Below are 16,124 nucleotides of genomic sequence, written 5' to 3' on the forward strand. Positions count from 1 at the left end.
GCTTCATGTACTGGCTGTGGTGGCCCAGAGCTCTGACCCAGCACTCCAGGGGGCTGACCTATGGAATGCTAAGAGACAATGGTCAAAGATTCAAAGCAAGCCTTGGCTATATAGAAAGACCTTGTCTCAAAAAGAGGAAAGGAGAGAGAAAAGAAAGGAGGGAAGGAAGGAGGGAGTAAGGACAGGTAGGAAGAAGGGCAGGAGAAAGAATTACATATATATGTATGTGTATATGTATATACACATATATATGATATATATGTATACATATATGTATATTCTGGATAAATGATGTTCAATTAAGAATGGTACTTTTTTGCCTTTGACTGTCATAATACCTTTCCTAATTCCTTCTTTTAAACAAATTCATTCATGTGTGCAACATTAATGCTACTGTAATAAGATTAACTAATTCCGTAGAATCAGCTTCAGTGACATTAACTTCTTAGAAGCATGAACTAATCCCGAGTTTCCTTTGTGTAGTATTTTCATGGGAAAATATCCAAGAGCCTAAGACTCTGTAAAAGGTTTACAGTAGAAGGGGGATGCTTTTCTTGTCTATGTGTTTATTAAATGTCTACTTCACCTTCTGACTGAAGACCTCCTGCCTGTAACCACTTAGCTGTGATCTTTTTTAGTGACATCTCCAAAATCAGTGAAGGAATTGGTGACAAGGTTGGAATGTTCTTTCAAGCAATGGCCACGTTTTTTGCAGGATTCATAGTGGGGTTCATCAGAGGATGGAAGCTCACCCTTGTGATCATGGCTATCAGCCCCATCCTGGGGCTCTCCACAGCTGTTTGGGCAAAGGTCTGTGAAACGCAGGCACGCTTGTGTGTGCTAACCCACAGAGACAGTTGCTTTGTGTGTGCAGAGTGCTACTGCCTGCTCAGATGCACGCTCAGTGTCAGTGGAAGCCACGCCCAGGAATGTTTCATTCACATAGAGCTTTGATATAAAAATTATTGTCTTGCATGAGTCCAAACACTACAGTTCTCGCTCTAATCACAATTCTTAGTTTCGCTGTTATGTCCTTGAGTAGATCTTCTGATGTGGTGTATGAAATGACATGTATGGCCATATTTTTCCTTAAGAGAACACAAGTTAAAAACACAGCCCTCCAAATGACTGAACAAATACAAAACATTTAAATGGGGTAGGGGTCTTGTTTACCATAACAATTATATCTCATTCTTGAAATTTTACATATAAGTTTTGCATATGTGTAATACATACATAAAAAATTATATTTCCTGGAACCAGTGCTTCAGAGTTGAGCAATTATGCTGGCTATTCTTGTATAATCTGAGTGTGAAGAGCCACTTAGTTAAATACTTGTATCTCTTTTGTTTTGATTTTTTTTCTCCTGTGCCATCTTGTTTAACCATTCTATTATCTAATAGAATTCCTATTAATAAGTTTGAAAGTATCATTTTCATCATGATTAAAATTTGTGACATAGGCCTGGGGAGATAACTCAGCCAATAAGGTACTTACCTTGCAAGAATGAAGATTTGAATTAGATCCCTAGAATCCAAATTTTGAAAAATCCCCAGGTCTGATGTTTCAAGTTTATAAAACCAGTGTTGGTCAGGCAGCTTGTAGTCAGGTCCCCAGGGGTTGCTATTAAACTAGTGTACCCTAACCAGTGAGCTCTAGGCCAGTTGAGAGACTATCTTTAAGAAAGGTGAATGCTCAACTCGGAATAAGATATAATATTGAAAATTTTTATTATTAATATTCTTTTACACACATGTACTTTCACATACAAGAATATATGCACATGTTATACACACACTATATTATGACATGATAAAGGAAAGTATAATTAACCCTTTAAGGTGTTTTATCTTATCTAACTTCATAGTTGGCAGATAAAAGGTATGAGAGTGATGGAATTTGTCACAATTCCCAAATACACTACTTAGAGATTTATGTCTGGTTTTCCTTTCCCTGATGACTTGGGAAGCTCAGATGTAGCCTTTGTAGGAGGTGCACATTTAAGGATGTAAAGCGTACATCACTAAATGTTTAGATGGGGAGATGGGTATTACAGCTTTATGCAGATTGCCTTTTATCCTTTCTCTCTCCATGCAAACGTCATGACTGTTTCTCTCCTGCACAGATACTCTCAACGTTTAGTGACAAAGAACTAGCTGCATATGCAAAAGCAGGTGCTGTGGCTGAAGAGGCTCTGGGAGCCATCAGGACCGTGATAGCTTTTGGAGGCCAGAACAAAGAGCTAGAAAGGTCAGGAAGTTTCTCTATCTGGTGGTTCAGAGAATCCACTTTTATATGGTTTCATTCATTCTTTTGTGGTATGTGTTTACTACTTTCTCCTCTCCCAATAGTAACCCCTCCCCCACATGCGACAAGTGTCCTTTCCTGCTGCTGCCCGTGGCTTGCCAGGCTCTGACTGGCGATTCTCAACCTCACGTGTTCTACAAACTCCATTAGAGGCCCCATGATTCCTAGGGACTTACCTGTCAGAAAAGCATTTCTAAGTGTTTAAAAGGTTCCAAACTGGAACACAGAAGAGAAAAACCCCGAGACGTGCATTTCCTAGTCACAATTCAAAATTTTCTGTGGGGCTGTGTGGGTCTCTGTAAGAACAAGACAGAGTTCCCCACCTGCCTTTCTGCCTTGGTGCCAGCTTTTCTCAACGGCCATGTGCTTGATGACATGGGCAAATGCTTAAACAACGCGACAGCACAAACAGAAGCAACTTCATTGAGATAGAATTGATAAAGGGCTGTACATGGTTATTATGTGTATCTCAATGACTTTGGGGATAAACGAACATGTGTATAAATCAGCCATTTTCTCATTAAAATAATCTCCCCTGATATAATTGAAATATGACCCCACATTAAAAAAAAAAAACCTTCTTTATGTGTGAGATTTTTGATACCCACAACTCTCCAAAATAATCTCTGAAAATTCTCTCCGAAGTTTCTAGCATTAAATGCAAAGTTTCTTTGATTCCTTCCATTTCATTTTCTATTTTTCTGTTCTTTACCCCTCTTCAAAGGCAACATGTTTCTGGTTCTCTAACTTCTTCCTTGTTTTCTTTCTCCCTGCTGCTTCCTGTACACAATAGTCCACACAGACCACACTAACCCTCAGTTGGACCTCAGGATGTCGGTGTAATCATGCCGCTCCATTACCCAAGAGAAGGTAATTACAGCATGCCCACTCTCAGGACCACTGTGTCACACAGGGTCACATGTCAATCTTGCTGCTGCATGCACCTGGAAGCACCACCACCCAGCAGTAATCACAGCATTGGATGTGGCACACAGGCTGTCTCCTCAGATACAGCTCTCCTCCACGAAAGCAGGACTCACAGTGGAGGGAAGTACCCCAAAGACCCGGATGCTGAAAGGCAGTTAGAGAAGCCTTTCTGTGTGGCAGCACACATTTGAAAACACAACCAACGAACTCCCATGTTCCGTTTGGTTTAACTAAAATGCAGTGCTGTTCCTGGGGAGTTTTGATAAAAAGAAATTCTCTAATTTATATGGTCTTACCCCCCCCCAGAGTTTCTTTGTAGACCCATATGATTTCTTTCCATAATTTTAGGGTGTCAACATTGAAATTTCTACACTCTTTGAATCTAGCATGGGAGAGTAGAATTGATTTAACTTAATGTAAAAAAAATTAATTTGGTAAAATCATTCTAAAGCTTTGTGAATATATATATGTATATGTATAATTGTGGAAGCAAGCAATATAAGTTTAAAATATTCAAATACTAAAATTTTATTCCAAATTTAAGATGGTAATAGGATAAACAAAATACAAGAAGAGGTGATATTCTAGTATGACAAGGAAGACAGGAACAAGAATATCTAATTTTCCAACTATGTGCCTGTCAGAATGCTTACTATACTTCATAATTTTCTATCAGCCTCATGGTTGTCTTCCTAAATAGGTGTTAGTTAGTAGAATTTTTTCCTCCATATCTCAGACAATGAAACTTAATTTTTTAAAAAAAAATTAAGCCGGGCGGTGGTGGCACACGCCTTTAATCCCAGCACTTGGGAGGCAGAGGCATGTGGATTTCTGAGTTCGAGGCCATTCTGGTCTACAGAGTGAGTTCCAGGACAGCCAGGACTACACAGAGAAACCCTGTCTCGAAAAAAAAAAAAATTAAGAAAGACCCATATCTCTTGTGATATTTACTACCGTTTACCTAGCTTGGCAATTGATGACAGTTTGTAAAGCAAGAAGCCCATGGCTTATATATAAGAACATGTGGGATTCTGTCCCTTACCCAGAAGAGCAACCTGGGGAAATTTTTCTTTTCTAAGAGAGAAAAACATGGGCCTCAGTTATGAATATAACCACTAAAGAGTCTATAATAGCCCCCTGGGTTGGTTTGGGTTTTTTTTTTGTTTGTTTGTTTTCCTCTGCCTTAATTCTGACAGGAAGATCCTTTGTATCCCAGGACTGAGGCTTCAATTCCGGGACAGCCATGAAAACACTAGTTAGTACAGTAGAGTTTAAAGGAGATGAGCCAGCCCAGGCAGGAGCAGGCTTAGGTCTGTTCTCCTGAGCACTAATTCTGAACAAGGTCAATTCCTAGGACACTGGACTCCTCATGAGCTTATTACCTTCATTTCATGGCTTTCATCCTTAACCCCATACTGAGTAGGGGGTGATTATGGTTAAGTTTGAAGTGTTATTCTCACTATAACATTTCCCTCTTTGTCTTTCCGGTAGGTACCAGAAACATTTAGAAAATGCCAAAAAGATTGGAATTAAAAAGGCTATCTCAGCCAACATCTCCATGGGCATTGCCTTCTTGTTAATATATGCATCCTATGCACTGGCCTTCTGGTATGGATCCACTCTGGTTATATCAAAAGAATATACGATTGGAAATGCAATGACAGTAAGTAATACTACTAATAATTATGAGAAATCTGGGATTGTTCTCCACCTACCTTGTCTTCCTTTTTTATAAGACTTAGTTTTGGTATCAAGTTTTTGTGGAAGGGTAGGCTATAAGTGAAGGTGCCTGTGGAAGCCAGAGGTAGGTGTAGGATCCCCCTGGAGCTGGAGTTACGGAAGGTTGTGAGCCACCTGCCATAGGTACAAGGAACCAAACTCAGGTCACTGTGAGAGCAGTATGCATTCTTAACCCTGAGCCAGCTCTCTATCTCCTGTCTGCTCTTTTTCCATCTTTCTTCTTTTGGAAGGGAAAGTTGTGATTGTAGGTTTGATCTTTGCTGTCCTGTGGATAGAGCTGGCATTCTAGAACATGCAAGTCAAATTGTAATGGTGAGTGGGCACAAGATAATAGCATGTGGTTTGACCACTGCAGAAATACACATATATATACAAAGAGAAATAAAATGGAAAGCACTTACGATTAGAAGAGTACATATTAGAATTACCCTTATTCTCTTGTTGAGTTTAACTGTAGGAGAAAGTTTACACTTGTTATTATAGATAGGTCATTATGTAAAAGAGAGTTCAATTCATACATCATGAAGCTTTTTAAAATGGAAAAGAAAATTTATGTTAGTTCATTTGTCTATATAAAAATGTAGATACACTCACAACGTGATTGTGAAAATAATACATTTGGATTATACTAATGACTAAAATAAAAACTTTTAAATTTTAAATTACTTATATTCTAAGAACCCATGTATACTTGGTGGTGATTTTTGATATGTGTTTTCCAGATATGTATGTTTTTCTCTTCCCAAACTTAGGTCATACTGTGTAGATCTTTGGAGATCTTTTCTATGAACCAGTGACATTTTGGGACCATCTTCCATATTGGGGTTGGTCAGTACGAATCATTTAAACAGAAACCTTTAAAGTTGCACTTGATTCTTTCAAAATGAAAATTCTAAATATAATTTGGTCCTTGAACTTTCTTCAAATGGGAACTTAAATCTCACAATGAGCCTTACAGTGGCCTTACCAGGCCCGGGTGAAGGTTGGAGGCTGTTGGTAACAGCTGAGTCTCCTGAGTTCCTGCTCTTCTCTGGCTGGCACTGTGGTGGCTCACCACATGCTTTCACTTCCACATTTCCTCCTGATGTTTTGTAAATAAGGGAGGTGGTGTTAACCTTTGCCATTAACCTTGCAGGACAAATTTGTCCACGTTTATAGCATGGGTACATGAATTCTGTGTCACAGGGCTGAAAGTAACTTTCAAGATAAGGCAACTGGCAAGGCCCCTACATAAGTGGCTATGACATCATTGCATTAATGTCTTAACATCTACTTCCATTGAGAAATTTTTCCCATTGATTCTTATTTATATTGAGATAAGAGATAGATAATGGAATGCATTTAGGCTTTTGTAAACACGTATGCCACTGTTGTTTCAGAGACCATAAATATATGTAGAAATTTTACCACACCTGAGGGAAAAGGATAATTTCTCTTCTCCTATATTTTTCTTAAATTATATATTATATAAATTATAAGTTAATCTGGTTTCTTGAAACTGTATTGGATTTATATATCAGTTTATGTTCCAATGAAACAGACATGAAATGTGTTGGTTTGTGTGCTACACAAAACGATCATAACTTTGTGTTTATAAATGAATGAACTGACCAGAAATGGTAATGCACATCTTTAGACTCAACACAGGAGGCTGGGGCTGGAGAATGGAGGCTATAATGAGTTCCAGACCATGACAGACTACAGGAAGATACCCTGTTTTTAAAATATAAAGTGAAGTGTTAAACTTCCGTTCATCTGACCATATATAAACCTATAATAGCCTTTTAAAGGAAAACCACATGGGGCAAAAATCTATATGTTTCCTATTGAACTTTTTGTACAATTCCTTGCAGAGTTGGAGAAAGTGATAAAGAACTTAAGGAAACACTAATGGGAGGATCCTTTCTCCGGTGACATTAGCCTCAGAGCTAGTGAAGTAGATTCCAGAAGTCTCTATGACTAATGCCTACATGTGATCAGGGGAAAAAAGAAACAAATAGTTTGGCAGACTAAACAAAACTTATTTTTGATGCATAGAAAGGGAAATAAAATAAACATACTTAGGTAATGAATGCTGTGTTAATTCTTATAAATTTTGCTCTTTACTGAAGCAATTTTATTTTTAGCAAGATGATGGGGGTCTTACCACACTAATTGTATACATGCATCAAATTATCACAGTGTGTCCCATAAAGAAGTAAAAATATTATTTCTCAATAAGAAATAAAAGTTACTAAGTGTCCAATAAATCCTAAATTCGGTCCTTCATATATTCTATTTCAAGCAAGCTCTAACTCAGGTGATGATGTTCTGTTCCTAACTCTTTTGCTCAGGTCTTCTTCTCAATCCTCATTGGGGCTTTCAGTGTGGGGCAGGCTGCCCCCTGCATTGATGCTTTTGCCAATGCGAGAGGAGCAGCGTACGTGATCTTTGACATTATTGATAATGTAAGTCTTTCATTGTCTGAAAGCTGAGGGAGTCATGGTGGTGTTGATAATTGAGTGTCAAATCAAGTGTATTAAGTTATTTAGTAAGATACACTGTAACAACAGGAAACTCTACACATTTATTTGACAATGTAATAGCACCCACGTCACTTGAGTGTGACTATTACTATAGTGTAGGATAAAGGTGCTTCTTTTCCATGTTTACCTCCCTTATGTGTAATAGCCAGATTATGATTTCTATACAGAATAGAGGAGGGGAAAAAATGGATAAATGGTATATAGGACCAATGTAACAGTGAGTTTTGCCATGAGGTTTGCTCTTCTTCCTAGCCTTAAATCAACTACATTGAATAAATTGAACTGACTACACTGGAAATGAAAAGATGTACATACTAAACATGTCATTGCATTTACACAGTAAAGTTCAAAGTTGGAAACTGCAATTATAGAAGTAGATATAATTTTGAATTCTAAATGTATTGGAAGTTTACAAGGTTCCTAAATGATACTGTGTTCATCGTTCAATCCATCTTCTTGACCAATTCTATTTATTGTTTAGGAAGAGATAAGTTTCACTAAAGGCAGAAATAACTGTACTTATCTAACATGTTTTTGTTATTTGTCTAAACATGTATAGCTGACATTTATAAAATTTATGAATATATGCTGGAATCTGGAAATAAAGTATTGCATAAAATAAAATGAATATTTCCTATGCATTTTCAGAAAAAATGTTTTAGTAAATCATACAGATGTATACACACATACATGCACATATACATGTCTACTGACATGCATGCAGACACACATGCATGTGTGCACATATACACGCATACACATATCCCACATGTTCACTGTGTGTTCTCTCACATGAAGGAGATTATGCTACTCCAAGCTTTATTTTTAGAATTTAATGCACCCTATTCCTTAAAAAATACAACTGCTTATTTGATAAAATAGTCATTGAATTTTGTTTTATTTAGAATCCTAAAATTGACAGTTTTTCAGAGAGAGGACACAAACCAGACAGCATCAAAGGAGACCTGGAGTTCAGTGATGTTCACTTTTCCTATCCATCCCGGGCTAATATCAAGGTACTGTCAGCAACACTAATTTTCTAGCTTACGTTGATCTTCCCAATAGAGTCTGATTCCTTTGATATTTATATACTTTGTCCTATTGGAGCTAATCTCTTAATTGATGTTTCTTTTCTAAATTCTCAATAGAATTGAATTATTCCTTTCTTGGAGCTTTGTCGTGAAATGCACTCTTCCTCACTTGTCTCTGCAGATCCTGAAGGGCCTCAACCTGAAGGTGAAGAGCGGACAGACAGTGGCCCTGGTCGGCAACAGTGGCTGTGGGAAAAGCACGACTGTGCAGCTGATGCAGAGGCTCTACGACCCGACAGAGGGTACGGTAAGTGGGAAGAACCAAGCTCCCCAACACAGGAAGTTGGGCAGAAACAGGCCCTTAGAAAGTGTTTCCTTCGAAATAAATCCATAGGTGAGTCTGACTTTGGAAAGAGTATACTATGATGCGATGCATCTGGAGAAAGATGTATTTTGGATGGGTGGACAAATGCCTTTAGTGGAAGCCTTGAAACAGCAGGAGTTAGAAAGGACTCTTCTCTTATCCAAAGACTAAGACGGTTCTCCTAATGAGTTTGATTTGCCCAAATAAATCCCATATAGTTATTCTTGACAGCCTGGTCGTAGGGGTCACAAATCTTAAAACAGCAATTTTTTTTTAAATTTTATTTTATATTTTATTTACATTTAAGATGCCATCCCCTTTCCCCATTTCCCCTCCCTAGAAATCCCCTAAAACAGCAATTAAATTCAGCAAAATAATCATTTTCTTCAGCTTTGGAACTTCTAAAAGAAATAATTGCATATCACAGAGAAATCTGAATCTCTAGAAGGTGCAGAGAGTCTGAGAATAGGTCAGAATGTCTTTTTTGCAGGGAACACACACCCCCTTCAGACAGCTCTACTAATTACTTTTATTTTGACCCACCTGATTTATTCTCCTTTCCTGTACATGCATTCTAAACGCACACATACGTCAGAATACGTTTCCGAAGAAGGCCATTCTCTTCCATAGAGAACTATGATCAGTGCTACTGCAATCCTAAATAAGCTGTGCTGACTCACAGTTTATACTCTTCAGTTCTCCCACCTTAAGGACACTGAGTTTTCCAATGTTAGTCAACAACTATAAAACACAACTTTACAAATGGCCTTAGCTTTCCTTCTGCTTTGACAAACACTGTAACCAAAAGCCACTTGGAAGAGAAAAGGGTTTATTCGACTTAATGATACCTATAAGTAGGTATCATTAAGTCAGGACAGAAACTCATGCAGGAGCTGGGAACAGAAGTCATGAAGGAAGTTTGCTTGCTGACTCCCTCTGCATCACGCTCAGCTACATTCTATAGCCCAGAACCACCTTCTCTGTGGAACGGCCCACTGTGTGCTGGGCCTTCCTAGATCACTTAAGGGTTCAGTACTTAAGAAATTAATGAACTCTAGGAAAGCAACCCTGATTATTATAGGATATGAGCAAGCTAATGATTTTAGAATAAACATAGAGAGTTATTTTTCTTTGTGGACCTTGGTAGACCTTCCACACTCCGATGGATGACCACATCCAAGAGTATGCAGTCAACACGGGTTGGACTCCATAGGTGTCTTAAATGAGGACCCAGAGTTGGTGGGTGTGGAGAGGGAGGTGAGTCTGGGAGGAGTTGGGACAAGAGGGTAAATGTATCAAAACGCAAAGTACGAAATTCTTAAACAATTCGTTTTTAAAAGAGAGGATAAATACATATTTTTGATAAATGGTTCACTTAAATAATTGGTTATGGTGGATACTGGGAGAGGGGCAATCATTTCTTTACTTCTATACCTTACCCCCATGAGCCTTCCAGGCTCTAAGAGATATTTCAGACCCATAGTCACATAGATGGTCTTGGTTAAACTCAGTAGATTAAACAAACAAACAAACAAAAAACAGCAAAAAGACGTGAGCTATGGAAAGGATTTGTAGGAAGGAGGGAGAGTTAATAGTGCTTAAAGGAAGGGTGAAAATAAACAGAATATGTGTATGTGTGTGTTTGTATGTGTGTATGTATGTGCATGGGGTATATATATATGTGTGTGTGTATGTTGATATGTATGTGTGTGTATGTATGTGTGTGTGTTGGTATGTATGTGTGTGTATGTGTGTGTGTTCGTATGTATGTGTGTGTATGTGTGTGTATATGTGTGTGCATGGGGGTATATGTGTGTGTATGTGGAAGTGTGTGTATGTGGGTATATATGTATATGCATGTATGTGTGTATGTTGGTATATATGTGTGTGTGTGTGTGAATGTTGATATGTACTTGTGTGTATGTGGGTATGTATGTATGTGTGTATACATGTGTGTATGTAAGTATATTATGTATGTATTAAATTGCCAAAGAACAAACTTAATTAAAAAATGACCAGCATTGCAAAGATAAACTTCTCCTTCACATCCATTAATTATGAAACAAGAGCAAAGGTTCCCAGTTTCAACAAGGTAAAATGAAGCAGATGTATTGTATATTTCTGCTGATGTTGTCTATTAGTAAATCATTTATAGTCATTTATTTAGCTTTTGTTCAGCAAGGAATAAATGCCCGCAAACACTAGTCATTTACAGGTAAGCAATTGATATTAACATAGAAACACAAATCATGTCTTTCAATTTAATGATTCTTTGCTCTTGTAACAATTAAGAAAATATCAAATGGATAAAAGCTAAGAAATGATAAATTAGATTATGGTGCATTAAGCAGAGCAAAACATCCAAGTGTCATCTAGATACATGTGGGCTAGATAGGTAAGGGGACATTTTAACTTAAATTTAATGTTGGAAATTAAAAACAGTGGCATGCCTAAAACCTATCTAAGCCCCAGGGAGAGAGTGCTTCCCTGAGTATACAAAAGGCCTTGGGGTTATTTTTTTTAGCACTATGAAAATTAACTAATATAACCAAATTTTCTTATGGTGGATAACCAGTAATCCATTCTTGACTGATATATATATATATATATATATATATATATATATATATATATATATATTATATAGATATATATTTCATATATATATATATGAAAATATCAGAAAATTATAGTTGCTTTATTTTATTCCTGCTTATTACTATCTAGTTGTTGTTTCTAACTTCTGAATGAATTCAATACTAGTAAAGACCTGTTGTGCCTTAGAAATCAGGTTGTTTAAAATATTGACTAGGAAATCCTTCTTTCTTTCAGATTAGCATTGATGGGCAGGACATCCGGAACTTTAATGTCAGGTGTCTGAGGGAGGTCATCGGTGTGGTGAGTCAAGAGCCGGTACTGTTCTCTACCACGATCGCTGAAAATATCCGCTATGGCCGTGGGAACGTAACGATGGATGAGATAAAGAAAGCTGTCAAAGAGGCCAATGCCTATGACTTCATCATGAAACTGCCTCAGGTAAAGCCTCCCTTAAAATCACAATTGAGACACAAGGGACGGGGCTCTTGCTTCAAAGGCTAAGTTAATGTTTGGGTTACAATGTTGTTCAACCTTGCTGGGTAAATCCCTTAAATTGTTCAGGTAAGGCTTGCAGACTATATTCTGTATGTAATAATATAAGTATGTGTTGGTAATTATTGCAATTCAGTGTTAATTTATTATGCTTTGTGATATACTACAAGAGTCAAAGCTTCAGTTATCTTCATTTATTTCTACAAAACTATACTTTTGTATTTAAAATACTTTAAGAAGGCTGACATATAACTTAGTGGTAGAGGGCTTGCCTAGCACACTCAAGGGCCTGTTTGACTTTGATCCCCAACACTGTAAAATTGAATGAATATGTTTCGAGAACTTTTCTGGGTTTTCTGTTTAGAAATTTGACACCCTGGTTGGTGATAGAGGGGCACAGCTAAGTGGGGGACAGAAACAGAGAATCGCTATTGCCCGGGCCCTGGTCCGCAACCCCAAGATCCTCTTACTGGACGAGGCCACCTCAGCCTTGGACACTGAAAGTGAAGCTGAGGTGCAGGCCGCTCTGGATAAGGTCAGTATTGGGAGGTAAACACCCAGGGTGGGGGACAGGGAGCAAATTGTTTTGCAGACATTTGCCAGTTCTTTTGGAGTCTAGATTGAGAAATAAAACCCAAAGGGCAAATGAGGTTGTCTCCTGGGATTTATTGATTTCTCCTGGCCTGTTACATTATCACAGAGAGAGATCAACGATCACTAGCTTCCACCATGGCTCAGTGAACTTAGATCCAGGCTTGTGGGAGGAACCGTGTGGGGTTTTTTCTTTCTTGAACACATGGATTTTATTTGATAAAAGCACTTATGCTAAACTATGTGAAGAAATCAATTTGAAAAACTTATAATTTTAGGTATTTTTATGTAACAATTCTTAGTGATGACATGCTGTCCTTCTCTTGGGTTCTAATCTATTTCTTTGTGGATTATTTTTTTTATTAAATCAGTAATAAAACACTTATATTGAAGTATATGTGGAAATGCATATAAATACATATGTGAATGTATTATACACATAACTTTGATTACCTAAACACTGCTCTAATTTAAAGATAGTTCAAAATAAACTATTTTGTCGCAATAATGGCATCATCATTTGTAAATTTAATTCTTAATGATACATTAAATTGTATCAAAGTAATGTACCTGCTCCTTATGGTAATTATGACCACTCTTCATTAAATGATTTGAAATTCAGAAATAAAATAAAACTGGATTACAATCACCAAACAAAAGAAAAAATTTCATTTTTAAAATGTATTATTTGATGGCATTTACTATACGCATCGGGTTATACAATCATCAATACTAATTCCATAAATTGTTCATTGCCCAAAAGAAAGGAGTTGACTACTTCTGACATTACTCTCAATAGTCGTGTGCACATACTAAACTACTTCTGTCTCTGTGGCTTTGTTGATTCTAGACATTTCATATAAATGTAATCATACTTTATTGTTGTTATGTGTGCATTATATATATCATATAATGTATATGTGTGTATGTGTGTACGTATGTATATGTGCAGAGGTCAGAAGACATTCATGGAGTCAGTTCTCTTCGCCCACTTTTATGTGGGTTCTCAGCCTCCAGTAATATTACCAGGCTTGAATCACAAACCCCCTTACCTGCTGAGCCATCTCGCTGGCCTTCATTACTGTCTTTTTCAGTAGCACAGAGTTTTCAAGTTTCACCAATGTTGTAACTGGCATCTAACTTCATTCCCTCACATGGTTCAGTGAGATTCCAGTTGTAAGGACAGACCACATTTGGTTAACCATTTTCAACTGACAAGCATTTAGATTACTCCTACTTCTTTAGTTATTATTATTCTAATTACTTAGGCCAATTAAGCTAAACTATGAGGAGTCTGTGATGTAGGTATTAGTCTTAAGAGATTATTGGTCACATGGAGCTAATGAGTACCAGAAAGGGCAGCCACTGCTGTTGATATAACATTAATAATTTGGTGGGCATAACTCAGGACATAAGTGTTCATCAAATTCATTAAATCAACACGTGAGGTCAGAGAATGACTTAGAGGTGTGGTCTGATTTCAGCATTTATAAAAGCTACACAGGATAGAGTTTAAACGGCAACAGAATTGACCCTACTTTAGAGAGTAAGATTTTGAGGATCTTTGAGTTCTAATCTGAACTATCCTCAGACAGCCACACTACAGCCTTATAGTCCATTGGAATTATGTTACTATGGGGTTCAGGACAAAGCTGTCAGTTCCCAATGATCTCCCTAAAACACTTCTTTCAGATTCTCTGGTACACCAGCTCAGAACTCGGGCTCATGAGACAAACGTGAAGACACTTATCAGGTCAAATTCTTTAACTTTCTTGAGTATCAGATACAACCATAGGCTTCCAGAGTAATCTGCCCTCATATTGAAAGTGTTGGCCACCAGTCTGGTCCGGAACTCCGAAGTGACTTTTGTCTTTTATAAAAGAGTGGTGCCTGTACTCCAAGCACACAGAAGTATGGGAGTGCCGCTCTCCCTCTCTCTCTCTGCTTGCAAGGAGCATCTACCCAAGGCTTAACTGTACCTGCTCATTGCTGGTGTGTTAGTGCCATAATCCTGGTGTGCCACAGGTCTGTTCTTTTCCTCTCCAGGCCAGAGAAGGCCGGACCACCATAGTGATAGCTCACCGCTTGTCTACAGTCCGGAATGCTGACGTCATCGCTGGGTTTGAGGATGGAGTCATCGTGGAGCAAGGAAGCCACAGTGAGCTGATGAAGAAGGAAGGGATCTACTTCAGACTTGTTAACATGCAGGTAGCAGCACATCAGGAATGGCTTTCTCTGTTGTCTGGGTTGTGGATATAGTAGTCTTTAAGTTATTAAGATAAATTACAACTCATGTCATACAGGGAAAAAAATAACTAGGATGAGGCATCAAAATCAGGTAAAAAGAAAGTCTTAAGTTGGAACCTGGGAAAGAGTGAAGGGCTCAGGGGAAGAAAGGCAAATGTAAAAATCACAGTTAATGTATTCATCGGAGCAATAATTATTGATTGTCTGGGGAATATGTCCAAACTACAGGTCCTTCCAGTGAAAGGAGAAAAATCTACAGTGGTTGGGGGAGAGGTATAATTTATAAGTGCTTTGTAGACAAACCTGGTAAAGCTCAAGTGGTAACATTTGTAGCTTTTGGGGGTGAACGGTTGTTTTTTTTTTAACTCAAAACACTTTATCAGCATTTGTATATACATATATACTTATACATGTATACATATGTACATACGTATATGAACAATAATTAAATAATAAGCTGTATTTGAAAAGTATGGGGGGTTGGGAAGAGTGGGAGGAAGGAGAGAAAGGGGAAAATTACACATGTCAATATTTGTTTTGCATATATATCCCCTCAAAGAAACAAATGACATGAATGTCCGAGTATACTGGAAAGCCACTGATGGTTTTTAAAGGATGGATTTATTATTTAGATCATATGTCATTGAGCTATTACTGTTTTTTACAGAACCCAACATAAAATAGTTACTGAAATTTTCAAACTAGTCAAAGAGTGAAGTATTAGAAAGTTTTATAATTCATTTTTATATAACCTTTTTATCACTTGCTGGTTTAGACTATATGTAATGTTAATTGTCACCTTGACAGACTCTAGAGCCACAAGGAGATGGGCCTCTGGGGTGTGCCCATGGGGGATTATCTTGATTTCATTAATGATATAGTATGATCCATCTTAACTATGGGTGGAACCATTCCCTAGGCAGAGGATCCCAGACTCAGAAGTGGCCTTGTGCTATTGCTTTCTGCTTCCTGATTGTGACTGCACTGTAGCTGCTTCCGTAAGCTTTGGTTGTAATGGACTGGAATGTAAGACTAGCAGCCAATTCAAGCCCGCCTTTCTCCCTTAAGTTGCTCCTGCCAGGCTTGTTTATCACAGCAACTGGAAAAGAGACGAAGACAGTAATGGTATTTTAAACTCATTTTAGTTTTTATTTCAACATAATTATTAGCAAGGCAGTGTGATGACGTAGGAGTCTCAAGTGAGGCAGCCCATTGTCCCTCCTTGTCCCACTTGTGTTTTACCCATAAGAATGACCTCATCCTACACAAGGATTCTGGCTGGGAGACAACAGACTTGCTCTA

General features: G+C 37.8%; 1 protein-coding gene across 2 annotated transcripts in view; it reads left to right on the forward strand.

Moving 5' to 3' along the window:
- Positions 1–16,124, forward strand: part of Abcb4 (ATP binding cassette subfamily B member 4) — a 55,082-nt gene that overhangs the window by 14,148 nt on the left and 24,810 nt on the right. The window contains exons 7-15 of one of the 2 annotated variants that reach the window (XM_034519161.2): positions 639–810; positions 2,126–2,250; positions 4,726–4,897; positions 7,308–7,421; positions 8,405–8,515; positions 8,712–8,837; positions 11,727–11,930; positions 12,349–12,519; positions 14,622–14,783. In XM_034519161.2, coding sequence (XP_034375052.1) covers positions 639–810; positions 2,126–2,250; positions 4,726–4,897; positions 7,308–7,421; positions 8,405–8,515; positions 8,712–8,837; positions 11,727–11,930; positions 12,349–12,519; positions 14,622–14,783 — 1,357 coding nt within the window. The remainder of the gene's footprint in view (positions 1–638; positions 811–2,125; positions 2,251–4,725; positions 4,898–7,307; positions 7,422–8,404; positions 8,516–8,711; positions 8,838–11,726; positions 11,931–12,348; positions 12,520–14,621; positions 14,784–16,124) is intronic. The other variant, XM_076913109.1, reaches the window with a different exon arrangement.

This window comes from Arvicanthis niloticus, chromosome 15 (genome assembly GCF_011762505.2).
Source record: "Arvicanthis niloticus isolate mArvNil1 chromosome 15, mArvNil1.pat.X, whole genome shotgun sequence".
In the NCBI taxonomy this organism is placed as follows: Eukaryota; Metazoa; Chordata; class Mammalia; order Rodentia; family Muridae; genus Arvicanthis; species Arvicanthis niloticus.